The sequence below is a fragment of the Aquila chrysaetos genome, chromosome 3, assembly GCF_900496995.4.
Source record: "Aquila chrysaetos chrysaetos chromosome 3, bAquChr1.4, whole genome shotgun sequence".
Classification (NCBI taxonomy): domain Eukaryota; kingdom Metazoa; phylum Chordata; class Aves; order Accipitriformes; family Accipitridae; genus Aquila; species Aquila chrysaetos.
Window position 1 is genome coordinate 67,929,353 of NC_044006.1, and position 27,406 is coordinate 67,956,758.

General features: G+C 40.5%; 1 protein-coding gene across 2 annotated transcripts in view; it reads left to right on the forward strand.

The window, feature by feature from the left end:
* Positions 1-7,556: 7,556 nt before the first annotated feature.
* Positions 7,557-27,406, forward strand: part of VIPR2 (vasoactive intestinal peptide receptor 2) — a 66,091-nt gene continuing 46,241 nt past the window's right edge. Inside the window, exons 1-3 of one of the 2 annotated variants that reach the window (XM_041122605.1) lie at positions 7,557-7,622; positions 11,456-11,558; positions 24,969-25,076. In XM_041122605.1, the coding sequence (XP_040978539.1) occupies positions 7,584-7,622; positions 11,456-11,558; positions 24,969-25,076 (250 nt within the window). In that variant the 5' untranslated portion in view covers positions 7,557-7,583. Of the gene's footprint in view, positions 7,623-7,652; positions 8,260-11,455; positions 11,559-24,968; positions 25,077-27,406 lie in introns of those variants that run through there. The other variant, XM_030009037.2, reaches the window with a different exon arrangement.

The following is a 27,406-nucleotide window of genomic DNA, read 5'->3' on the forward strand; positions in this document are numbered from 1 at the left end:
TGGGGTAAGCAATACAAATCAAACCCCATATTAATAAGTACACTGAAATCTCATTTCTCTTCTTTCCAAAATTCTTGCTTTATTTACATCCCATTAGGCTGATGGTTGTTCGAAGTTTTTGACAGAATGATATTCTGAATTTCTAAAGTATGCCAAGCTTCAGCCTTCTTCCTGAAGTGTTGAACCCCTCCCCCCCCGCCATGGTGTAAACAATATTCTATCCTAAAGTTACAAAAACTTAACAATCAAAACAACCTCAGGCTGTAACTTACTCTGACTAAAAATTCACTGTATATTTACTTGGCTCTATTCAAAGATTTAAAATCATGCAAAATTAGCACTCAATCTTTTGACTATATTAATGCAATTTCTCCCCCTCTCCCTTTACTGAGATTAGGGATGGCCTGGATTTTTCATCTCTTTTTTAATCATCCTTTAGTACAAGTCTTAATGTTTCATTTTTCCCTTGTTTCTGGAGAAGAGCCCAGTACAGGGTTCCTGATACAAATACTCCCAGATTACCAAAAAATGAAGATCCAGATCAAGCTTTTGTAAATTGGCCTAGAATCTGCTTTGTACCAAGAAAAGGTTCCACTGAACAAAAAATCTTCAGAAAGTAGAGCCCGGTAGAAACTTTTTTTTCCCCTCTAGCAAAATTTATGGTTGTTTTGGAAAGCCACAAATGGAAAAATCTATCCAAAAGCTAAATATTTGTATTTCTGACAAAAATAGTCATATTTTTGATGGAAAATAAAATTTTCCACAAAGGTGTGCACTTTGTATAGAAAACTATTTTTTTCTGTGTAAAAAGACAAAAAAATCCAGCAACCAATTTTCTGTAGAACAGTGATTCTGATGGAGAAGTTTGGAGAGGGACTATTTACCACAAAGTAGGATAGGGGCTTGGAAAAGACCTCTAGAAAAGCCTGTTCTACTGTGTGTACACAGAGCCACAGTCCAAAATCCTTTTCACTGGCTGATCAAGATCTATCTTGAAAAGCAATTTCCTTCTTTGCCCTCACTGTTAAAATATTTGTCTAGAAGAGCTACCCGGATATCAATCTATGCATTTACCCTCACCTAGGTTAATCGACCTGTTCTTCTGCCAAATTTGCTTTACTCTACATAGTTCCTTTCCTGGTGACATATTTCATCTCAGTTTCTATTTCAGCAGGCTATTGAACCAAGTGTTCTCTAAAATCCTTAGGTCTTCATTTATTTGCTCTGCACCTGCTGAATCCATCTTTCTTGACTGCGGATTGCTAAATTTATATGCAACACTCCAGATAAGATCTGACCAGTCCTTTGCGTGTTAGCTAGCCTCATTACTTTTCTAACTCTACAGCAAGTGTCTCTCCCATATGTCCTAAGATCACATTTATTTTTCACAGCCATGTCACAATTAATACTCATATTTGCCACACACTGACTTGTACACACAGGACTTCCTGTTATTGCCCTTTAGCTGATGGCGGAAACACTTGTTCATTGTTCTTTAGCACATGAACTTCCATTTTGCTTTATTAAATTTCCAACTTTTTTCTAGTACTTCATTTTCAGTTGATCCAGTTTTGTAGGATATCCAGATACTGCTTACTATTAACACTTGAATCATTAGCAAATTTTGTTTTGTCAAAAATGAAAATAATTATTAAAAATAATAAAATAGGACCCCAGCCTGATGTCTGAGGAACTTCACCGCTATTTCCTTTTATCCTCCTATTTACACATCAGCATTACGTGTCAGGTTCATTTAACCCCATTTTGGCCAAACAGAATTTTTATTAAGTTCCATCATTTCAATTTTAACTAGCAATTTCTATGGCACTGTACCAAAGGCTTTACTGACAGCTATCTAGAATAAATCTAATGTCTTCTTTGTGTAGAAATACATTTTCTTACTTTTTCTTAGTAAAGTATTGTATTAAGCGGGTACTGACTCCTCTTGATAAATATTACTTGTATTTTATTCTATTTTTCATTTGTCTTCCCTTCTGCACTTACTCTTCTCTAGTTTTCTAAAGCCTTGCCTGCCACTCTATCAGTTCATTTTTTCTGCAGTTTCTGAGTCCTGCCTCTAGGGTTTTGTGGCAAAGTCTATCCTTTACTTTAAACTGTACAAAAAAAATTATCATCATAATAACTAACCATTACAAAAACCCTAAAACTAATGGGGACAATTTTCCTCTCATTGTATCAGAAAAAAAAATACTGCAAATTTTCAGAACAAAAAGATTCGATTTCTTCATGTCCAGTAAAAGACTCAAAAATCAGTGATCAAACCTGGAGCTTTGTAGCAAATCACAGCTGAAATTACATTAGCCAAGTATTTTCCATTATGCCAGATACCCAAATTATTTAATTTATATTTAATTTATAAATTTAAAAGATCAAGTTCTATTTCACCTATACATATGAATGTAACAGGATACCTATTAATTTAATGTGTTCAATAAGTATTAATGCCTATAACGGAAATAGGAAAAATAGAATACCCTGGCCAAAAAGTTGTAAAGGTTCATTATACTGAAGGGACTTCTCTCACTCTTTTGAAACTGTAAAAGACCTGGGAGTCTTACAAATTTGAGGCATACTTTACACTAAGTATTATAGACTACACTCTGTGTCTTTGCTGAACAATGTCCCTGTGCTATATCCTGACTGAAGACTTCACAGTTACAGACATCTTAAACAAGCCATTTAAAAGTCCTGAGCTTAACATACCAAAAAGAAAAGTCTCTTTGTTTTCATAGAATTTCTTTGTATTTCTAATCTGCAGAAACATATTTTTGAGTAGCCAAGCTACTTGCACACCACTCTGAAGAGTTCTTCATATCACTATGTTGTTGGTTAGGAATATGTGTTGTCTGGATGCATTTGGTATGCTGATGTTGGTAAACTGCCATTTCACAGGCCACTCCAGAAAAGCAGTTTGTGGAGCAGTTTGAGCATCATCACTAGAAGACATCCTCTCAGCTACAGCATGAAGCTACTTGTCATGCCTAGAGACAGCAGGACACTGGTGGGGATGCTGAAATGGAAGAGAATGAAAAAGCTGAGGTGACACTTAAGGACAGCCTTTCCTTAGGAAACCCTCCCTCAGCATAGTATTGCTTCTTTGTCTAAGAAACAAGCATAGGGTTCAAGAGATTATGTAGACATAAGACAATCAGTAATGACAGCAAAAGTTTGAAATAACCAGAAGCACTTTTTGAACAACCTGCTGGCGCTGCAGATAAAATACATTGATTAATTTCTTTTGCTTATTCAGAGAATCTGCATTTCACCTTCTCTTACTGAAGCGACCACAACATTTGGTGCAGGAGGGTCAAGTGTTGGACAGTAGCAACACTGTGCTGCTTCTCAAAGGATGGTATTGTAGCCATATGTCCCCTGGAGCCTGTCCAAGGTCTGAATTCCCATTGGCATGAGCAGGGGACATTCTGTTTGCTTCACTCAGGCACCTTCTTTGTTGTCCTTCCATCTGATCATTGAAAGAGGCTCAGTAAGATCATCTATGTTAATAGTTACCAATGCTAAAATTTTGGGGAACTTTAATCTTCTCCAATATAAAAGGTCCAAACAGCACATACATTAAAGTCACAATTCCTTTTTTTGTGGAAACCCTCTCTAATGTCTATTTCCATGGCTGATGAAATCTCCCCTTAAGTATTTGGACTGCGGAAGAAAGAAAAGCCTAACAAAATGCAGGATGACAGTAGAGAGTGCCTTTGGGAGATTTAGGAATATCTGATGAAGACATAGTGTATTCGCTAAGTGTGAAGACTTAGGAAGAGCATCCCTTTTGCAATGAGACTTAGAACAGCGTTCCACATAAGTGAAAAATCTCTGTGGTCTCAAAAGCAGGACTCAAAACGTGATATAGCTTGAGCAGCTCAAGAGACAGCCACCCTTGAAAGGGGCACGTTGTCCAAGATGGCCTGTACACATGCTTTGAGGGAAATCCTTCTAAGTTTTTCATGCGGTTCAGGTATTTCTGGCAACTGTATGTTATGCATTGTGTAAACAATAATTTTTAGGTGATTGAACAAAATAAAATCTCCTTTTAAACAATAAAAGTAATTTTTTTTTAGTCTTTATACATGACATGAACATTATTTGTGGGTAGAATACTGTATTGGGTTTGTGTGGCAAGGTTTTGGTAGCAGGGGGGTTTATAGGGGTGGCTTCTGTAAGAAGCTGCTGGAAGCTTCCCCTGTGTCTTACAGAGCCAATGCCAGCCGGCTCTAAGATGGACCCGCCGCTGGCCAAGGCCGAGCCCATCAGCGATAGTGGTAGCGCCTCTGTGATAATATATTTAAGAAGTAAAAAAACCTTGCGGGGCACACAGAAGCTGCAGCTGGAAAGAGGAGTGAGAACATGTAAGAGAACCAACGCTGCAGACCCCCAGGTCAGTGCAGAAGGAGGGGGAGGAGGTGCTCCAGGCACCGGAGCAGAGATTCCCCTGCAGCCCGTGGGGAAGACCATGGTGAGGCAGGCTGTCCCCCTGCAGCCCAGGGAGGTCCACAGTGGAGCAGATATCCACCTGCAGCCCATGGAAGACCCGACGCCAGAGCAGGCTGATGCCCGAAGGAGGCTGTGACCCCGTGGGAAGCCCGCGGTGGAGCAGGCTCCTGGCAGGACCTGCGGATCTGTGGAGAGAGGAGCCCATGGAGCAGGTTTTCTGGCAGGACTTGTGAAAGTATGGGGGACCCACGCTGGAGCAGTGTGCTCCTGAAGGACTGCACGCCACGGAAGGGACCCACGTTGGAGCAGTTCATGAAGAACTGCAGCCCGTGGGAAGGACCCATGTTGGAGAAGTTCGTGGAGGACTGTCTCCTGTGGGGGGGACCCCACGCTGGAGCAGGGGAAGAGTGTGATGAGTCCTGCCCCTGAAGAGGATGAAGCAGCAGAGACAAGGTGTGATGAACTGACCATAAACCCCATTCCCTGTCCCCCTGCACCGCTGGGGGGATAGGTAGAGAATCCAGGAGTGAAGTTGTGCCCAGGAAGAAGGGAGGGGTGGAGGGAAGGTGTTCTGAGATTTGGGTTTGTTTCTCATTACCCTACTCTGGTTGATTGGTAATAAATTGAGTTAATTTTCCCCAAGCTGAGTCTGTTTTGCCCATGACGGTAACTGGTGAATGATCTCTCCTGTCCTTATCTCGACCCACGAGCCCTTTGTTATATTTTCTCTCCCCTGTCCAGCTGAGGAGGGGGGAGTGGTGATAGAACAGCTTTGGTGGGCACCTGGCGTCCAGCCAGGGTCAACCCACCACAAATACAAATTGTCAGAACATCTTGAACTCCACAAACAATTTAAACAGGGATTCAGCTCAAAGGGGATTGATGTCATTGCTTCAGTATGGAAAGCTGTTAGCTGCTTCTGCATGGGCCTGACCAAAATCACATTAGCTACTTATTGCTAGTATTTGGACTCCATCCTTTTCCTCCATGTCTGTGCAGTCCTTCTGTGCCTCACGGATACCTCCACAAAATCTTTGTTCTTTCCTTTGAATTTGACAGGCCATTCCTGTAAATGGCATCAAATCTACACTGACTGTCTAAATTTATATGACTCCTTGGTTCCTTCATAACCTTATCTGTTCTTTGCTGCATAAGAGTATCAATCTCATTTGTATATATGTCTATATATCAACAGTTGGTTTAGTTCCTTTCTTGTTCTTTTTCCCCCCTCTACATCTGCTGTAACAGGGCACTGAACTGTGCTATGTTTAAGTGAAAAGAACTTGAACCATGTTTTCTGGGCTTCGTCCATCAATAAATTGTATTCTTTCCAGGCAAAAAAAGCACACTTAGCTGTACCTAAACAAAAATATTAGTACTTGATGCATCTCTTTCATCTGGTATCTTTTTCACGTCAAAGAGTCACTGGGAATAGCAACAGAACAAATCGTTGAGAATTAACTGATGATTTTTCTTTTTGCCTGAAAATGCTGATTCATTGAAATCAAAACATCACAAAAATCTAACTCTGGACAATCTTCTGACAGAACAGATGCAAGTTTCAAAACTTCTTTGCCAGTTCTGGGATATGTGGACTGCCTACTACCCGAGATACATTTCTGCCATTCCACAGAAGGAATAATGATGACAGTTCCCAAGACTGTTTCTACACAGAACATTAACACTAATTTGTTAATTGGTTTCCCAGGCTACTCAGCTTCAACAGCCTAATGAATCATTTGCTTGAAGAATCAAACACTGGGTTTTGATGTCTGGCAGCTCCTGTGCCCTCAGTTGCTGGGGCAGTCCAGCTGGTGGACAGTTTGCCTGACAGCTCCACTACGCAGGGACTGCTGTTGGGTTTACTGCTGAAGTACCTGAAGAGCCTTGACATGTATAAGTTTCACTCATGAGAACGACTGCTTTCTTAGCAGGATGCCAGTCATCACAAAGTGCAAGAAATAACTTCTGAAGAGAGAGAAGACAGAAAGGATTTTCCAAAGCCTTGCAATAATGATAAGACATCAGATTCTTGTGAAAGATAAGATTAGAGAAATGGGTTTGAGATTGTTATTTTGGAAAGACCCGTAGCTGTTAAGAAATTGCAAGGAGCACCCCCAGACTGCATGTGTCAATAACCAGGAGCCCAAAGAGGAAACTTGGACACTGGTTTCAGGAATCAAGGGGGTTGCACTGTGCAGTTCTCCATTTCCAAGAGGTTTGACCTGAGAGTCTGCCCGGGAATCTCAGAGCTAGTGGCATAACCAGGTTCTCCTCCAACCCGGCTGTTTCAGGAGTAGGTGCAATTTGGCATTTCAGTCCACCTGTCGCATACAGATCAAAGTCAGTCTAAAGGGGTACTGTTTTCTGTTACAATGAAGATATTTTCATTACTTGATCATATGCCACCATATGAGAAGTTTTTCTTTCTACATTAATGTTTCCCTCTGCTCTCAGCATGCAGGTTATAACACTGCCCATTATGGTTTGTAGTATTTGTTTTTAATGATATCACATAGGTTATAATCAGGTCTTTCTTCTCAATATATGAAAAAAATTTTTGCAAATGCATTAAAAAATATGCAAGCTTTTTCCTAGAAGTGTCCTTGTTTTGCTTATAGCTGGTTATTTCAGGTGGCATAAGGCTGTAGAGTCTTACGTTGCCCACTCAGTCCCTTTTAATACATAGTACTTACATTACAGCACATATAAGGCAGTGGAAAGACAACTCTAATTTATTCTCATTCTCAGCTATAAAGCAGCATATAAACTATGTCTTTTCTACAAAAAAAAAAAAAAAGCATGGGCTAACATGAATGTCACTTAATTATGCATTTTACATCCTTTTGAGGCAAAACCAAGATCCATGCCTGGTGTAAACTGCCAGGCAATAATACGAAGTTGCCTGAAACTGTTGGTCCTCTATCGAGACCTCGAAAAAAACCAGCCGGGGGGGGGGGGGGGGGGGGGGGGGGGGGAGGACGATTTTGTAATATAGTTGCTGATCTGCCCAGTGATAAGACTAACCCTGCCAGGGATAACTTCACTTACCCCACATCTGTGCGTGTGGGTTTTCGTGTCTGTCTGGCTTAGGGGCACCGCGCTCGATTATCTTAATGGTTTCACGGGCAAAAGGCACCCCAGCGCTGGCTCCGGTACGCTCCCGGGACGGGCACCGAGGCTCTGGATGTGTAATGAAGAGGGGGCTTCCCCGGCACCTCGAGGCACGCAGAGCGGGGCAAATGGCGCCCAGAAGCCGGCAGGGGCCCGGGCTGGCGGGGCAGCACCTGCGGGGCGCCGGGATGGGCGGGGGGGGCGCTGAGGGGAACGACTCGCACCTCTCACGGGGGGAGCAGCCGCGGCGGGGAGAGGGAGGAGGAGAAAAGGAAGCCGAGCAGAGGGGCTGAGGAGAAGCGGGAGGGAAGGGAGCCGGGGTCTAGAGGAGGAGCTGAGCGCAGAGAGGCGGCGGCGGGCAGGGGCTCAGTCGGGCCACGAGCTGACGGCCGCCGGAGCGGCGGGCGGGAGGCGGCGGGGGGCAGGTGCGGGAGCCGCCTACGGCCGCAGGGCGGCGGCCGCCCGCGGGGCGCGGGGGGGGTGTCGGCTCGGCGCCCCGGCAGCGCGGCGGCGGCCCCCGGGCCCTATGGTGCCGAGGCGGGACCCGGCTCCGGCTCGCCGCCTTCGAACGGGGCCCGCGGAGCGGCGCGGGGCGGCGGAGCCCGCCGGCGCCGGCACTTGGCCGGCATGAGGAACCTGCCGATCCTCCTCCTCTCGCTCTGCTGGAGCCTGGGGCCGGTAAGTCACCCCGCGCTCACCCCCGGCCCCGGCCCCGGCCGCGCCGCCGGGAAAAGGGTAAAACTCGCCCGTCCGGACCGCGGAGGGGGCGACCCCTACGGCTCTGCCCGCCGCCCCCGTCCCTGAGGTGCCTGTGCGGACCCCCCCGGGCTGGCGGTTCCCTCACAGCTTTCCCCCGTTCTCGGGAGCGGGGGGCGCCCAGCCGCGGCTGCAGCAGGTACGGAGACTTCGGCGCCGCCGCGCTCACTTCGGGAGACGAGTGACTGCCGCCGCCCGCGCTCACCGCCCGTCCCCGGGCGGGGATCGCGCAGGCGAGAGGGCGCCTCAGCCCCCGCCGGGACCCCCGGCCCAGCTCCCCTCCGCCGCTCCCTGGCCGCACGGGCAGCGGCGGGCCGGGCTGGAGGCGCAGGCGGCGGGGGTCGCCGCCGCCCCGCACCCCCGGGCGCTCCTGAGGGGCCGGGACGGCTCCGCCCCGGCGGGGCAGCGCGGGCCGGGCCCCGGCCCCATCCCCATCCCCGGCGGCGCGGCGCTGCGCTGCGGCGGCCGGCGCCGGGCCGTTCCTCGCCCAGTGCCTTGTTCCCCGCTATTTTCCCCGGCAGCCAGCACTAGTTTGCGAAGAGTTTTCACGGAGCACTGCCCTGGTACGGTCTAGAGGGTCGCTGGCAATCGTAATATGGGGGAAAAAAACCGGGCGGCATTAATTTCTCTTTAATACATGCATCCGGATAACAACGTACAAAGCGTTCAGAATATTAAAGTCATCACATTTGGGGCGTCTGCTTTTAACATCTTTATATTTTCTAAGCGTTTCTTCAGTTGTTTGTAAAAGTCTGTAACGTTCCTGGAAACATGATTTACGAAGAATAAAAAGGTCTGCCCTCTAAATCTTTCTGGGTTTTGTTAGTGTGAATTTAAAATAACGGATGATTTCCACCAAAAGTCGGGAAACCATCCTAAAGGTGAATGTAAGCTGCTTGTCACAAGAAATGTTTTTCCAGTCAAACTGCCTTAAAAATTGTTAAGTCACTAAAATGCAGAGAGACGACTCAGCTGGATTCCAGCTAACTGTGTACCCTGACAATGCACAACACAGTGCACGCGGTTCTGTTTTCAGTGGTTACAAACGATAACCTCCCCTTGGTAAAGCAGAGGGAAAGATGGATGAGCACCAGCCCTGAAAGGTGGTGAGCGCCCTCAAAATCCATTTTGGGGGATCTTGATGTGTTTCTGGATGTGGTCAGACCCACACAGCCTTGAACCCTGAATCTCTTTAGCTTGTTGAAGTACATCTGAATGAAACAGGTGTATGTGTTAGAACAAAGCACATTACACTTTGGCATGCGTCCCAGGTTTGAAAACTAATGTTGTGTCACCTTTGGGTACTAACAAATTTATGTTTTCAAAGTAAGCTTTGCTATTAGATCACTGATACTGGGAAACCTGGAGTTCTTTTGGAAGTATGAGAGAGAGAAGTCACTCATTTGGCAGGTTTCTTAATTGCTGTAGCTTCTTTGATTTATCCCTCATTTAGTTAACATTTCTATTTACTGGAACCTACCTTTCCAAGGCCCGGTAATTATAACACTTTTTGATGAGCAGGAGATCTACTCTCAGGTACTGAATGTTTGCAGTTGGAAAAAAAATAACATTCAAAATCTGTTATGTGAAAGGAAGATGCAATTAAAAACATTATGTATACATGGGACTTTATTTTACATGGGAGCTATCTGGAAAGTAGATAATACATAACAAAAGACAGATATTTTCAGTATAACACTGAACTTTCTGTTATAACTGCTAGAAATCCTAATTTATGTTAAGGATCTGTACAATTCACTTTAAAAACGAAACCTGCCCTGAAACATATAATTTCAATAGTCAGTATAGAGAAAAGATGGGGAAAGGGAAGTAAGGTTCTGATGTTGTAGATGGTGAAATAAGACATTTGGAGAAGAGACAGATTTTCGTGAGTTTTCGTAACAGCTCCTGCTGTTACACTTATGGTTATTACACTGTATTTTTAAAAGCTGCGCAAGTGGCTTGCCCACAAGGAGACTGCACAATAACCAGGTTCTCAGTCCTAACTATGGGTCCTACGTTCTGGGTCCATGATCACAGCTTAATTAAGTAAGTATTGCCATTTAAAAAAAAATATTGTCACATTAATCAGAGATTAGTACCAGATTCTGTTATTAAATGTCTCCTAAAAAAAGTGAGAGAGAGAAAAGAGGGAGAAGCTTTGAGAGACACCACCCTTTTCTTGGTAACTACAAGTGTAAGGATGACTGAAGTAGTGTATATTCACTTTTTACTTCATCATGATGTTATTTCATTTGAGCTAATCTCAGTGTCCCTTCAGCTCCAGTGACGTTTCCTACTTTCCCATTCGTGACCTACTACTGTCATTTCTCCCATGCAGTCTCTTATGGACTCCGCATGTTTCTCTGTTAGCCTCTGTCTGCCTCTCTGAATCCAACTGACTTCAGTACAACTTTGTGGTGTCCTGTTTCTCTCCCCAATACTGCTACATCCGTGTCTCTTCTTGTGGACATAAATAATCCTTTCTGAAAACCAAGGAACTGGGGGCAGTGCTGGAAATGAGTGAAGGCAATAGTGCTTTCATTTTTAAAGGAGTGGGGTTTTCTTCCTGTGTAGCTCTTGCTTGAATCAAATAATCATGCTCTGGGGCCTTCAGGAGATAAAATATACATGGTGGAAAAGGGAAGAAAAGCAAAATTCACCATGTCAAAGAGAATGCAGTTTGATCAGTTTTCATGTTCTGGGATTCGTATTAAACTTTCAGCTTCCTAACTTACTACAAAAGCAAAAAAAGCAAATGTGTTTACTTTCCTGCTTCAGTTTAACTCATAGTTTTTCTGGAGGAAAAAGTCACATGAAACAATATTGGTAAATGCACTAGAAAGTGAAATATTTTCTTGTAAATGACAATTGGCCTTGAAATGCTACAGGAAGGAGCTAGCGAATGCTCTGGTAGATTATTTTAACATTTTGTTTTGAAAAGCCAATGTGTGAGAAGCTAAAATGGGCAGTGACTGTCTCTGTAAAATGCCTAGCACATACTTGGACAAAACCAGTGCCAGTTAAAGTTGTGGCTTTCATTATTGGTAGCTGCATCCTTCATAAAGCATTTTAATTCCTCTTTCAAGACCCAGGCCTGTTTGTTAATTTGACACAGGTGAATGGTGTTCATCCAGAATGCAGATTTCAGCTGGAGATTCACAAGGAGGAAACAAGGTGCATGGAACTTCTAAAGAATGCAAAGCCAGTGGACTACAAAGGTAAGAAAAGATAAGCTGTAAGGTAGAGGCAGCTGGAGTATTCAAGATTTTCTCCCTTTACCTTCTTTGCTGTTGCGGTTGCAGTTGCCCTGTGCTTATAATTTTATGTATTTTAGAATTCGTGCAGATTTTGCATTAAAGGTACAGCTGCAGCAAGCATGTTGTGAGAGGTGTGCCAGATGCTAGGCACACACTGGGTGGGACACTAGATGGGAGCAAATGCATTCTCATGTTTTAAGCTGTTGCTGCTAGTGTTTTCTGACCGGCAGAGAAGCTGCAGGCTGGTGATGGCAGGACCAGCAGAAAGAACAAGTCTGACGAAAAGTCGAAAGCCTTGGATCCAAGCATCTCTCTCTAGCTATGGTTGAAAGTAAAGTACTAGTGGCGGGAATGATCTCTGGGTTTCCCAGGCAGAAGATGTTTCAGATAGAAGATCAGATTCACACCCAGAGTACCACAGAGTCATGCAAAGGAAAAACTGTACAGTGTTACATTCAAAAACCAAATTCTCTCTGTTACTTTATTTTCTTTCTACATAGGAAGAGAAATATATAGATACTGATATGGCCAATTGTAATTTAATAGACGAAAGAAGAAGGAGATGTAGTTTATTATTTTTTTAATTTTAGATTTTACTAGATTTCCTTGCTATATTTTCATGTGAGTAGAACGTAAGATTATAAAAAATTACATTTTCTTGTAAGTTGGAGCTGCTGATAAAGCCATTTGTTCAGCAAGAAAAATACAAAGGCGACAGATAAATCCAGACAGCCAAGTAAAAAGCAAATCTGTAACATTAAAGTAGCTAGGGCAGAACTTGGTTAAAAGTTTTTGGCTTTTTAGGAAAGTTGGAAGTGTGTATTTATTAATTTATATATTTTTTAATGAGAAAGGTATTAATGTTTTATGATTAGTTACCTTTTCTAAACCGTGTGCCAGAACTTGTGAGCAGAAAGCAGTCTCTACACACATGCTGGTGAAAAGGTAAAAGTGCTTCTTGGAGTGCTTCATTTGCATACGTTTCCTGCCCAGCACTCCTCTGGTAACATGTAAAGTACTGAAAGGAAGGACGGGCTTTCAGTGCGACTTAGATAAAGGGGAAATAAATTTTAGATACAAAGGTAACCGGACATTTTTCTGTTCAAAATACAATTTTGATTTTTACAAAGTAATGCTACATCTAAAACTAATCGTTAAATTTCTGTTGTTAAATGATCTTTAAATGGCTGGAAGTATTTAATTTCAAATTAGTTCTACAAAGCCCTAAGCCTCATCGGTGTCCTGCCTTTTGATGTGGTAGTCCAGGTATGTATCATCTCAGAATAACTGGGCTCCTTGCAATGCTACAGCTCTTGCAGTGCAGTTGTTTTCCTTTGGCTGAACTAGGTGATACATAGTGTATTTGGTTTTTCATATTCTGTCTGTTTTGAATGCACTCTGAAGATGATTATGGTACCTCAGGGACCTGCCATCTGCAGTGCCCTTTGAGCATAAACATGAGTCCCAACTCATGACGCTGTCTCCATCTCTCTTCGTGATTTAAATGTGTAACTCCCTCAGTGCATACTCTTAATATCAATTTGTATACAATAATATAATTAAAAGGATCATCAGCAGTTTGTATTTTACTGTAATTTCTCCTTTTCATTATTCCAGATCAGTAATTAGAAAAATTACAATGACAGTGAGTAATTTACATGGATATCTCTCCAAGCAAAATCTTACTGGAATAATTCATCTACATTTAGATTTTTTTATTTATATGAGTGGTGAAGAGAGGTGGCTGTTACATAAATAATACTGGTGTGAAGCCAGATGGAGAAATAATTGCTAGCTCAGCTTAATGAATTAAATCTTGAATTAATAAATTCGCTATTAGCTATTATATGCCTTTGAAAGTCAAGCTTTCTTCAAGATCCACTTCTGTGATCCAGATGCTGGGCTGCTCCAAGGGTATCCTTGTGATGCACACCAGTTTTATTTTGGGTTCCCTAGGGGAAGAACGAAGTTTTCTGTCAATATTTTCTTCACAGCCTCTTTTCACTGGAAGAGGGGTGCCTCCTGAAGGCAAATTGCTGTGCAAGAACTTCATGTCTTCGAAGGAGACAGTATGTCTGATGGTGTTGATTCAGCCCTGCATGTAGTGATAAAACAGCAGTGGAAGGATTTATACATTTAATTGAATGCCTGGCTGAAACTAAGGGAATATCCATTTTGTAGGAGACTGGAATAAAGCCCCTGTGCTAATGAACTCTTACAAACTGTATGCTTAATGTTATAGGAAAATTTATCCTATGCTTAATGTTATAGGTATGTTTACCAAGAACCTGTTCAGAAGAGCCTATGTTAAATACACACATTTGCATTTCCAAAAATACCCATTCTTTATGTGTCCTTATTTTCCTAATAAACTCTCTGTATTCATACAAAGATGGAAGTAGTGTTTTGAGTGGAGACTTGCAGATTGTCACAGTGATACTCTGACTGCTGATAAAGAAGAATTACTAATGAAAATTGGCAAGCTGGAACTAGTCCAAGGCCTAACTCCACACCTAAAATTTGTAGTACATTTGAAACATAATTCATTACAATAAATTCACAAATCCTATTTTACTTTTTCCAGAATGGGAAAGATGGTTATACAGCTCTTGTCGTGCTTTTCTAACTTTAGTATGTGCTACCTGCCTAACAAAAGCTGTAATGAAATCTAGTGAAGGTCCTCTCTCGAATTTGGAAATAAAGTTTCACTGAGATTTTCCACTGGAGGCTTGGGCCTCCATTATCAAAATCAGTGGGAATTTTTTCATTAACTTCTTGGGCACCTGAGAAACCTTCACACCTCTATGTAACATGCTGCAGAATTTGGCTGGCATGCACAGCTACTGAATTTTCAAGGATCCAATTTTTATGGGACAGACAGTTTCTCCTTTGACCTAGATGGCAATTATGTATTGATTACCTTAGCTAATACTTCTCAGCTCCCAGTTAGGGAGACATAAAGGAAAGATTTAAAGATTATTGTGGTATTTATTTTTTTTTTTTACATAATAAAATGATCTTATAGTCATCTTACCTAAGCTGCCTCATAACATGGGCTGAAGAATTTCACCGAGTAGTTTTTGTAGTGCACCTAAAATCACTGACCATGAAGTCTACGAAGGACTTGCTTACTTCATGGCTTAATAAAGCAATGGTGTGTTTTGCAAGGAAGCACTGTATAAATACAGTGTAAATATCCTTTGAACAATGCTAAGGATATATTAAAACCACAGGACCCAGTTTGTCTAAATTCTGCTTATTTGCCAATATCAAACTGTTTGACATCCGGACCTCCTGCTTTGCACCCTTTGGGGATTTTCAGGCATTAGCACATACTCATCCATTAGTGGAGAGCATTATACTCCATTTAGGGAAGAAAGTCACTCTCCAAAGATCTGTGGCAGTGCCTTCCTCACTATAGTGCTCTCTAGCAAATCTAGTTGTTTATTTTATGAAGACTGCATTAGATTCTGTCTGCATTTGTTTTCTTCTTTCTTCCTATAATTTGACACCTGAGGTATGGATGCACCTTAGCTGGAAGCCTAAGAGAGGATTTTTTGGGGGTACTTGTTGTTGGAGGGCAGATAAATTGCACTCTAAATAGCTCATAATAGCTACAGATTTTGAGGTCCATATGGAAAACGACTAATTTATTTTTTATTTACTACCCATGGCTTGTCTTACAAAAAGTAGAAAGCTCCCAATAAAAGTGAAAATACATAAAAATTGGCTCACTGCAAATTTCTGTCTTTGTTCAGTATTTAGAATTTTTCCTTATAAACAAATTGACACATTTCTGTTCACCTTTAAATGAAAAGTGAAATAAAAAATGTTAAAACTCAGTCAGTAGACTTTATAACAGGGTTCTACAACAAAAAGTTCTAAAAAGATTTCATAATGAAAAAGTGAAGTCTAGGGGCTAGTCTTTTTTATTCATTTTGGACTGAGTGGCTGCACAGTTAAATGAGTCTTTTCAGCTCTTGCTTTCCAAAATGTGTTTTTGTGAGACCCATATGCCAGACAACATTTTTAATTTTAGATACAACATCTTAACTTTGAGGAAGGGATGTAGACGGAAAGAGAAATGGCTTTGGAAAGAATTTCATAAACCTCTCAGAGAGGCTTTATAATGCAGCTAGTAATGGGAAATTAAAACAGACAGGACTACCAAAATGATACTCTTACTTATTCATAAATTTAAAGCAAGGTTAAGGTTAAGCTTTTAAGGTTATTTCTCCAGTAAGAAAGGTGCCTATTTTGCATTCCAAACCCACACATAGACAGACACACACATCTCTGTATCGCGCAAAAGGCCTGACTGTGAGTATAACTAAGCCAACCTGACGATCACTCTCTCCTCCCCATCAGTAAACAGGACACTTACACAAAGCCAGATGAGGCCTTTCTTTTGTTATGTGAAAAGGAATCTGCTTAAGGTTCCCCCTTTCTTAATCCTCCCAATCTTACCAAGGTCTTCCATCAGGTTTTTTTTGGGGGGGGGGGGGGGGGGTGCAGCTATTTTGTCTGTAAAATGAGTCAGTAGTTCAGACTGCTGTGTTGCTTAGAGTTATCTGAGGTAGCATTAAAAGTAGAATTAAATGAGATGGTTGGATTATGGAACTTCATTTCATGCAGCACCAGTAGCTCTTGAGAGGACAACTTTAGCTTTCTTGAACCCCTGTGCTGCTGCTTTTCTAGCTGTAGTACAGGCATATTGCTACTTTCTGGTTCACACATTTTCTTATGAGGGGAGCTGAAGGGGCTGCTTTGAATGTTTGTTTTGGCTGCCATTAATTGAAGTGTCATCATTAATGACACCACATAAAACTGATCATCCTTATGGAGTTGACTGTCTGGGCTTTGTGGAAGCTATACTTAATTATTTGAGGCCAGAAGAGAGGCAGAGCTGGCTCATCTTTTGAGGAGGCTGAGCGATAGGTGAGAAAGAACCTTGGATGAAAGGAGTTGCCTACTGAAAAATAACCAACAGGAAATAAATGGTGAAGACCAAGAAAATGTCCTGGTCAGCCTTATTCAAAAATCTCACATAATAAAGGTTGCTAAGAGTGACAATAACGAACTTTTTTGGAAAGAAGAGAGGCAACATGTGGCCACAGATACATTCTACAATTTTGAAGGTCTGAAATTTCCACCCCCCCAAAACATAAATAGAAATTCAGCAGTAGACATTAATAAATGGCATTTGGAGCCCTGAAAAAGGAAAGTGGACAGCCATAAGTGAATTTATTGTGTTTTTCAGAAGATTCTGAAAGAAATACTGCCCTGCATAGTTTTGCACTTGAGTCCTGATAAAGACAGCTGTGGCCATGGCAGTCTGCTCTCCATGACATCCAAAGTTCAAATACCACGAGAAAGCAATCTTGAATACCAAAACACTAAAAAAGCTCCAGCTAATACAACAAATAGCACATGGGTTAGACATAATCCAAACTAACAGAAGTATATGGTCCCAATACTTTACCGAGACTTTTAATATTTTGTGGTGCGGTTTATATGGAGGTGGGGAGATTGGTATTTATTGGTATTTTTTGAAGAATGTACAGCGTGTCTACATTGGGGCAACACAGAGATGAAGGTACCTCTTACAGCTTTGACCATACATCCATGAATATCTTTGCAGTGTAATAGAAAATGGTGTTCTTACGGTAAGATTAGAGTGCTGTCCAGTCATACAAAACCAAATGCTCTTGTGTCCAAAGAACATTTGGAGTAATTGGGAAGCAGGATTTACGTCATGGAAAATTTGGATGGCAATGTATTCACCCTTCTTTTTCAGAGGGCTTTCTTCCAAGGTTTTAGCTGGCAACTTCATATTTCCTTACAGAACCCTAAAAATACGTAAATTACATTAAAATATAAAATTGGCCTATAGATTTTTGATTATCTGATGGGAAACTATTCTTCAGAAGGGAAATAAGGGATTTCTTCTGAAATGTTTCATTTAGTGAAAAGCCAGTAATCCCCTAGAAATCTCAGTATTTTTGCCATTCCTGGTAATAGGACTGGCTTTTGAAAACCTATGAACTGCAAACATTTTAGGTGAATATGAGGTAAACTCTATTGGTTTCGTCATTCTGTTTAGCTAGTTAAATCTGATGTGTACTGTAGATTTCCAAAATTCTACTTGCTGTGTAGTTTTTGTTGTGCGGGTAATTAAAAAAGTTTACATTCGCATTTCCTCAGTATTTCTGAATAATCAGGGCTTGCATACACTGCACGGTTTCACATCAGTGCTTTGGTTCAACATGGGCGTATTGGAGCCGCTTCGTGGCCATTTTGCAGCCGGTGTTTGCATTTTCACATGATGGCAGACTGTCAGCTCCTGGGGGAGAGGGTTTGGGGGCCCCTGGGCAGGCAGGGCCTGGCAGGCAGATCCCGTCCCACCCCCAGCCAAGGCAGCCGGAGGGCAGCCATGGGCAGCATCGGGAACCTCCCTGGGGTAGGGACAGCTGGGGGCATTAGCCTGCAGGTGTGGGGCCAGGATCTGGCCTGGTGCAGGGAACCGGGGTCGGACACAGCCCCGGGATGGCCGGGCAGGGCCATAGTGGTGGGTCGGGGCCCGGGCGGAGGCGGGCACGGGCACTGCTGTGACGAAGCTGAAGTCAGGTGCGCCCACAGCATCGCTAAAGGCCCAGACCTGAGCTTAGATGGGACCCTGGGCAGGGCCGTGAGGCTCGTCAGGGCCGTTGAGGCCTCTTAGTGCACTCAGGGCCCTGACAAACGTAGACGGCAAATAACTTCAGCAAAGTATCTTGAAGTAACAGCATTTTTGCTACTGTCTTACTCCTGTTACCGCTTGAAGCAGTTCTGCTGTGTGTCTGCTTTGCTTCCCATTTGCTAGCTTGCTATTTCCCTAGCCCCTCCTTTTCCTTTCTTTCTTATTACTTGTGTGAAAATACAGAAAGAATTTCAGTCCGTATATGTTCATAAATGCTCCTGCAGCCTAAATTACATGATGTGGCGTTCAGACCTACGGTCTAGAAAACATTGCCCATAAGAGGTGAGATTGCTTCAGCTTTGTCAAGTTAAGTACAAAAATCAAAATGTTTCCCTGTTCGAAATATAAACCCCAGACTAGCTGACAACTTTCTGGCTGATTTTCAAGGCACTCTCTCTTTGTTTCATGTATCATGCACGCCTAGACAGTTTAAAAAATGCTAAACCTCTCTTTGAATTGGGAATTTTTAAAATCCAAATGCAAAGTGCCACCTAGTGGTTAATATGTGGATAAAATGTGTATATAAACAAAACTGCAGTACAAACCCAGCGTGTTACACATTTTTATAGATGAAGAAGCACATGTAGGTAAGCAAACTTGTTGCTCAAAGACTGGATCTCAGCAATGTGATGAATGTGGTGGCAATACTTAGGTAAGCTGAAAAAAATGAGAGACAAAATGTAGTTTATAGTTTGTTATGTTTCCTTTCATTATGAAGTATCTGCAAATGCATCATAAGCATTAAAGACCAAACATTCTCATAAAGTGATCTCATTGAAACTAGCTAAGAATAGCATCTGCAATATCACCTGGAGGAACAGGAGGGAAGAGCAGTAAAGGAGTGACACACTTTTGAGCAAGTCATTGAGCAAAGGTTTTCTGGCAAGATTGATTGTTTCCTTGCATATGCTGCAAATGACACACCAGAGAAATAAGTGATGCAAATTAAGAGGTTGAAAACAGATTGTTATATGTAGGGTGCAGGAGCGTTCTTCTAGACACCATAGAAATAGGGATGAAGAACCTTTTTTTTTTTTTTTCTTTTTTTGCCTTTGCTAGCTTTATTAATAGGTAAAGAAGAATGTAAAGAGTATAGTAGCAGAGATGCACAGAAAAAGTTGAGGCGTTAGACAGATCAAGAGCTGGACTGGTTTTACATGTGTACATATCAGCATGAAAGGACAAAGACATTCCAGGCTTGAGAATTTATTGAAGCAGGATGCAAACATAGAGACTAAATCCATTAATGAACATAAAAGGATAAAAATGTACATTAGAATACTTTTGAGTACTCAGAGTATTTTTTAAAGTATGATAAATAAAGAATATTGCAGACATGAAGTAAACATTGGAGCTATTTAAATTTTATTTGTGAGATATTTTCTATAGAATTATTGGTAAAATTGTTACTAGAACTAAAACTTAAAACCTTATTTAAAGCTAAAAATAAAAATGTTTTTTGTTTTACTTGATTAATATCCTTTGGAGACAGTAGGAAACAGGCTTATATATGTGGGAAATGGGTAAAACCTCCAGAGAATAAGAGCGTACATAATGATGTTATGAAATGCAGCAGTGATGGATGACAGTCCAGAAATCCTGACACTGAATGAATTAATGGCTGGGCAAAGGGTAGTAGGGAGTAGGTGAGTAGAGAGGAGAATATCAAGCTTGATCAAGTTAGATATTCTATGTGCAGAAAGAGACACATTTAACAGCATTTATTGCACCTTCATTTTCCAACAGTGTATTTATAGCACTGTAGGCTTCTCTGTAGTCACTGGGGAGAAATAGGCAATTGTTGGGAGCAATTAATTAGGCCTATTTTCATGTGGTTTAGGATGAAGTGAATCATTCTCTGTCACCCTCTGACAATATTGCGTATGTCGTTGTTGTAAAAGGATACTATGGTGGGTAAAGAGCAATATCTACTTGAAGACCTGTGAGACTCACCAAGGTCTCCAGCTGTGCCACATCTTGAATTTCCAAGATCAGTGGGAAATTAATTGCTAGTTTCAATTGTGCACAATTAAGCTTGTGCTGTACAATAGAGAAAAGTTGTTGGGATGGAAGAGACAAATTGATGTAAGTGTAGGAAGAATGGACTTGTTAATTGTGTCCCACCTCTGCACAAGGGTATGTTTTGCTAAGAGAAGAAGAAGATATATGACTGCAATATTGTCAAAAATCTGTAGTAATAAGTGGAGGAGGAAATGAGGAAGGGTGTGATTTGAAAGCCCGGAAAAGTGTGTATTGTTTAACAGTTGTAGCAGCCTCTAGCAGTGCACTAGTAACACCATCATTTCAGCATTCGGGCCTAGACCAATTTTCAGAAGCACACTGTAGTCATTCAGTGACTATAAAAGCCTCCAGGACATTTCAGCAGTTTTCTCAGATTTCCTGTACCATAATAAATAAGCCTGTAAATAAACATAAATTGAGGTTTAATGTTCTTGGAATTCTGATGACAGCCGCTCAAGTTTCACTTTCATGATTGTTGATGCATTTGAATGCAGTCTAGATGTAGAAAATACATCTTTTGTGTTACTCCATCTATTTGATTTAAGGAGTCTGGAAAAGTATCATTCTTTTTGTGCTGTAGATGCCTGTAAAGTCCTAAAATAGTGAGGAAAAATGGAGGTAAGAAATGCATTCCCCAGCAAACATTAGTGACTTGTAACGTTTCGAATGTCAAAAACTTGTATACTGATTTCCTTCCTGCAAGCTAGCTTCAAGATCTGACACAAATTGTGTTGAATAATTTTAGTGGGAATAGGACTTGGACCTCAGTTCTTCTGTCTAATATTTCACGTAATTGAAGCTCGAATAAGAGTTTTGTGGGTTTTTGTGGAAAACTTACTAATGGAGCTCTGACAGCTGCCTTTTTAGCAAAACCTTAGCCCAGTCCATGTAACAGTGTAGCAATTATAAAGGCCTCTGAACTGTTTGCGGATTACTGTAGCAAATCCACCATCTTACAGAGAGTATATTGAACAAAAGGGAAAATTTGTGAAAGTCATCAGTTTTTATGAGCGTGCATGAACACTTTAATGACTCATCTCAGCTGTCATTTGTTAGTGGAAATGGGGATGAACTAAAAAGGTCTGAAGTCACACAAGATGCTGATTATTCTTGTGTACTCCAGGGCTTGTTTATGCTGGCTCAGGCAGTACATCCATCAAAGCCAAAAGAGTTTCATTTTGTCACTATAGTTCTGAGTGCTGGCAGATGAAGAAAATAGTTTCTTTGTCTTTCTGATTACTTGTATGTCACATTGTTGATGTTTGTTCTGGCTTAAAATCAATTGGGAAGGAAGCATGACCTGAACTGACTGAGGTAAACATTCTTTTACTTTTCATAAGCCCTGGTGTTACATCATAGAGAGTTGGACTTGATTTGGATCCAGTACTGCAACTCAGGAAGCACCTAGGCATGTTTAAGTTCCATTGACTTCAAAGGCTATGAAGATGACTTGCTCAGATGTAGACCTCTTAAATTATATACAGATGACCAAGTCAACATCATCTCAGAGATATCGTTACTAATGCTGAAAGAAAAGCCACAAGTGCTAGAAGGCAGTACAAGGTAGACAGGTAAAATGGAGCATAGAGAAAACTCATTAATTAATTCATAAAGAAATGTATGAACCAGATGTAGGGGCAGATACACTAGAAAGGACAAACTCTGCATGATCATCGGGGAAAACAGGAGTGTTTATGGAGTTCAGAGACTATTACTGACTCTGAGTCAGTTGCTAAAAACACTCATTGAAGAGGTAAGGACCAGAAACCTGAAAAGACTGAATTATCAATGGGAACAATAACTTCTCAGCCAACTGTGGAATACAGCTAAAAAGAATGTCACTCTCACAGTTCCTAGTCCTAAGTACGTCTCCCTTACTCTAAGGTAAAGCTAAAAGAAGGAGTCAGATATATTGGCTAGGAGTCAGAGTTACTAAAGGAACCAGAACAATTAGTCTTCTTCAGGTAACTGGAGAACTTGACAAACTGAGGTTAGTCACATAGTATTAAGCAAATAAGGATGGGATTGATTGCAGTAAATACAGATACCTAGAGTCTAGATTCTGCAACTTGATTAACAGCTTCAGGCTCTCTTGGGAAGAAATAAGCATTTTATAGGATGAAATTCTTCTGACCCATTTTAGGAGTTTGCTTTAGAAAGATATTAATTTAAACATGAGTCAACAGTGCACCCTTACGGAGGTGAGGTTTAACCCTATACTGTGTTACATTAGCAAACTGGTAGATCAAGAGAAGCAATTGTCTGTCTCTATTTGGCACTTGTAAGACTGCATCTCAGCAGAGTACTGTGTCCAGTTTTGGGCTCCTGAGTACAGGAAGGCCATTAATTGGCTCAGCAGAGGGCATGGAGATGGCACTGGAATATGCAGCATATAATGACTAACTGAAAGCTGGGTTTGTTCAGCTTGGAGAAGAGTGATCTGATTGCTGTCTTCATCTACCTAATGGGCTTACAGAGAAGATGAAGCCAGACTTCTCAGATGTGAACAGAAAAAAACCCCCAAGAAACATAACAAGAAGCAATCAAAGCAACCTGCAGCAAGGGAGATCCTAATTAGATGCATAGAAAAATTCTTCATGGAGGAAGTTGTGTGTGTGCAGGTTGCCCAGAGAGATTGTGATATCTCCATCTTCGGAGGTTTTTGATGCTTGACTGGAAAAGGCATTGAACTGTGTATGGGGGCGGGAAGGGTGAGAGGTAATGAACATTTAATACATTTTTTGCATACCTCTTTGGAGATTGATACAACATACAAGGCAGTGGAGGATAAGGCATTACATGTCATGTACCCACACAGATAAACTTTGTGAAGTGTTCCCATTACTAATCCCGTATTTTTGGCATCATCTTTCTGAATATAGAACAGATGCTGCATTTAGAGCTGTATAATCCTAAGAGGAGTGAAGAAAGACCCAGTCCCCATGAACAAGTGACGACTCTGGAGAATAGCATTTCCTTGTGAAACTGTGTAAAGAGGACTCTACGGAATTGGTGACCAAATGCAGAATTTACCCCATAATCCTCCTCTCATCTTTTTTCATCTCCAAACCCTATTCTTAGTACAGCACAGAGGCTCCCTCCCAACTATCACACTTAGATGTCTTCCAAAGGAAAGCAAGACCCATGGGAATGCTATGCCACTGGCTCTGCTTCATGCTGCAGCTAGAACATACCCCCAGGGGCAATCCAACTGCCGGTCCTGTAACACATTCTTGGGTTCCCTAGTTTACATGTACTTTGAAAGAAACTTAAACTTTGAAAGTAGGATGCTAGACACTAAGTTAACCCAAGCTGTCCAAGTTTAATTGCACTAAGATGGTTTAATACAAATATAGAACTTATAAATACTCCTTTTGCAGCTTCCTTTAACTCAGGTGGCTTGATTTTGGGTATGACCTCACTAACATGGAGTAAATGAATAGTGAATTGCTAATACTATAAATATTCTGAAGAATAGTATTATACATGGATGTGAGCAGTTCCTAGTCCAAATTTCATGTTCTCTACTGAAAGGAATAAACTGTCCCTTATACTTTCTAATAATCTTATGGAGATAATACTGGTAGGATAAAAGTTTTGTTTCTCTCTAGCATTAATGACAAATTTAAATTGTCAAGTGTGAATTGCCTTATTTGAAGACATAAATGCCCAGAATTTTGCATGATTTTTTTTTTTAAATAACTTGGACTGAGTAATATGAGTAACATTTCCTTACTTCTTTGTCCTCTTAATTCTTCATAAGGTTTATATTCAGAAACCTTCAGAACTCTTCACTTAGCTTAGAAGGCATGCATCATAAGTAGACACCTTGAAACAAATAGAGCATGGTTGATCCAAGTGGCTGTAGCAGGCTATAGGAAGATATATGCGCATTCACAAGATACTGCTTTTGAGCCACGTTTATATAGACATCAGCATGGGCAAAGCTGTAACAAGTAGTTACTATCTACTAGTAACAAGTTGTTACTAGTACTACCATAAAACATGCCTATAAAATTTTATGACCCCCCCCCCCTTCCTGAAATCAATATACATTGAAGCATTCTTTGTTCAAATCTCTGTTATTTAATTTAGGAGAGATGATTTTGTAAGTCCATGCCCTTTGTTCCAAAAATTCTCCAGTCATTATGTGCTCCCATTGTATTTGTGATGCCAAGTCCAATGAACTAGTTAAATATTTCTTTGTGATGTTTAATCTGCCTATTACTGCAGATAAAAAAGTTCATTTTGACTGTGATTAAGAGATTCTCAAAATTTTGGAATTGTTAATAATCCATATTAATACTCAGAAGTTATTTCTTAGCATTTCTTATTTTTCTTAGCATGATCCCATCAAAATGATATAGTTTTAATGAGACATTTGCAAACAATGTTTTAACTGACCTAAAAATAAGCTGGTTAATCAGCAGACTCTTGTGATTCCCTTAACATTTTCATAGGAAATACCATCTTTGCAACTTTCTTGAAAGAGTCTAGTCTTTCTTGAACTACTTATCCAAAGCTTCCAGGAAGTCTCTATGAGGTAAATACAGTAGGATGATTTGGACCAGACTGAGCTTTCAAGTCTGTTACTGCTGGTTTTGTTTCAGGATGTGTTGGAGTTTGGGATAACATCACCTGTTGGCGTCCTGCAAAGATTGGAGAGACTGTCACTGTCCCTTGTCCAAAAGTATTTAGCCTTTTTTCTGGCAAACCAGGTATTTCATTTTAAGGTGTATTTTTGCTGTCTTCTCTTTGGTATTTTATAACATAACGTGCTAAAAATATTTTATTTGCATTTTAAGGTTTTTATTTTCTTTTTAAAGAGTTAAAATAATAGATTCTTAACAGAGTTGTTCATGGTACCTCATGAAAAGACCAAATAATTGTCTTTGTGATCCATATAGTGTTCTTTGAGTCAGATGCTAAAGATATATTCTGATATAGTGTCACTCGTCAAGGCTGAAGACATTGCTTGCTCTTTTTGACCTATTTGTGTTAATTATTAAGGCAGCTGAGCCTGACTGACATCTTTAACAGTTGTCAGCAGGTCACATGCAGATTGTTCCTTCTGTGCTTAGGAGGGGAGCTCTGCCTTGCCTTCATGAGAATAATGAGCCAACATTAACACTTAATACCTAAAAATTATCACTATTGCAATTTAAGGTAGTTATTATGAAACCTTTTATTCTGCTTTTTAATGGAACTTGAAAAGAGCTCATCAGTGTCTCAGACTGCCTAAACATTTAACTGTTTTAAGTCTACTGTCTTCTGCACCATCTTGTCAATACATCATACTGTGGTTTAATTTTGCACTTTGGGTTCTTACTGAGGGTTTTAAAAATAGATGATGCACACATAGCATTTCACATACGTATCTCAAAATGCAGCAGGAAAAATCTTATCCCCATTGCTCATGTGAGAAATGTTTGTCATGAAGAGCTGGTGGAAGATGCAAAACACAGTAATGTAATTATGCTTTTGAGTTCTCTGTGGAGAGCTTTTTAACAGTATCACTTTTAACATAGAGGCTAACTTGGGGTATCACTAAAATACCTTTATTATCAAAACTGTTGATTCAGTAGTTGTTCCAGTAAAACAATCTACAGATGAGCAAAGGTTTTCATTCCTGGAGCTGGTGAATCTTGATTAGTTTATCATGGATAGTCTAAACAGTTTATAAAGGGGAAGGTATGTGTAATGTTCACTAAATCTTGTGAAATCTATAAAAGTATTCAAATGACTCAAACAAAAATATTAAGGTGTTGTCATGAGACAAGGCAAACTAATAAGTATCAAAAATTCAAAATCTGAATTAAATCACACTGCTTCTATTTACCAAAAGCTAGAGCATGCACGCTCTCTGTGGAGTTTGGGTGCTTGATATTTAACAACTGTCAGTGTCTTATATTACAATAACATTTTAATTTTCCTATAAACCAACTGCAATAAATATATAAGTCTGAAACCTTCATAATGCATTACAAGTCTATCTCACTTGGGCATGGCGTCATCAAGACTGAAAGATCAATTCCTTTTTATAGTTTGCTATATTTTTCACGTATACAGCTTTTTTCATAGCTACCCATTTACCTCTTGCTTGTGGAACTATCAAGGTGGTTGTTTAGAGGTACCTGTTTAATTAAGAGGATTTTTAAAATCTTGTCTTTCTATAATTTGCAGACAACTTGCATGGTTGATTCAATTAAGATCTAACTATCTCAGCACCTTTATAATGTGATTATGCTCAGCAATATATAGTTTATTTAATTCATACACAGCACATTTCAAATTTACTTGATTCTTATGGCAGGAAATTATAAAAATGTCTTTAAACAAGAAATCTAACTCTTTTTATTTAACCAGGTTTGAGAGATGTATGTTTTAGTTTTGTCAGGGTTTAAGATGAATTAAAATTCTACTACAAGATGATCTGGACTACCTTATTTTTCATGGAAGTATTCCAAGTCACAAGTACACTTTTAAATACCATTAATTCTTTAAAGGATTTCTTAATTTAATTTGTGAATTTTAAAAAGTACTCTTCTCATCTTTACAACTTTTGGAGGACTGGCTCCTAATTTCTTCTGTGATGGTCAAGGTTATAGTTTAAGCATACCACATAATTAATTCTCTGTTGAATGTTAGTAACTTTATATTAAGTGACTTTTTACTGTAAAAGCAATCATATTATCCTATAATTTTTTTTCTGTATTGTACATGATGATGTAAGTATATGAGTATCAGAAAGTTACTCTGTTAATTTTTTATTCAAATGTATGTGTCAAGTTACAGGTTTTAAATGAGGTTGCCATCTGAAATATTTAATTGCATGGAACGACAGTGTAGAAATAAAAAATGTCTGCCATAGAAAATTGCCTAACTGTCTTTAAGTTAGAAGGCCTTACAGTATTTATAGTAGAAAATACTTCAGCATCCTGAGTACATGGAGTCTTTTTATTGCAAAATTGGCTTTGACGTAATTTGTGGTTCTGTTAATACATTCCTCTGCTCTGCCTAGTCAGAGAATCTTGATGTACTTTTAAAG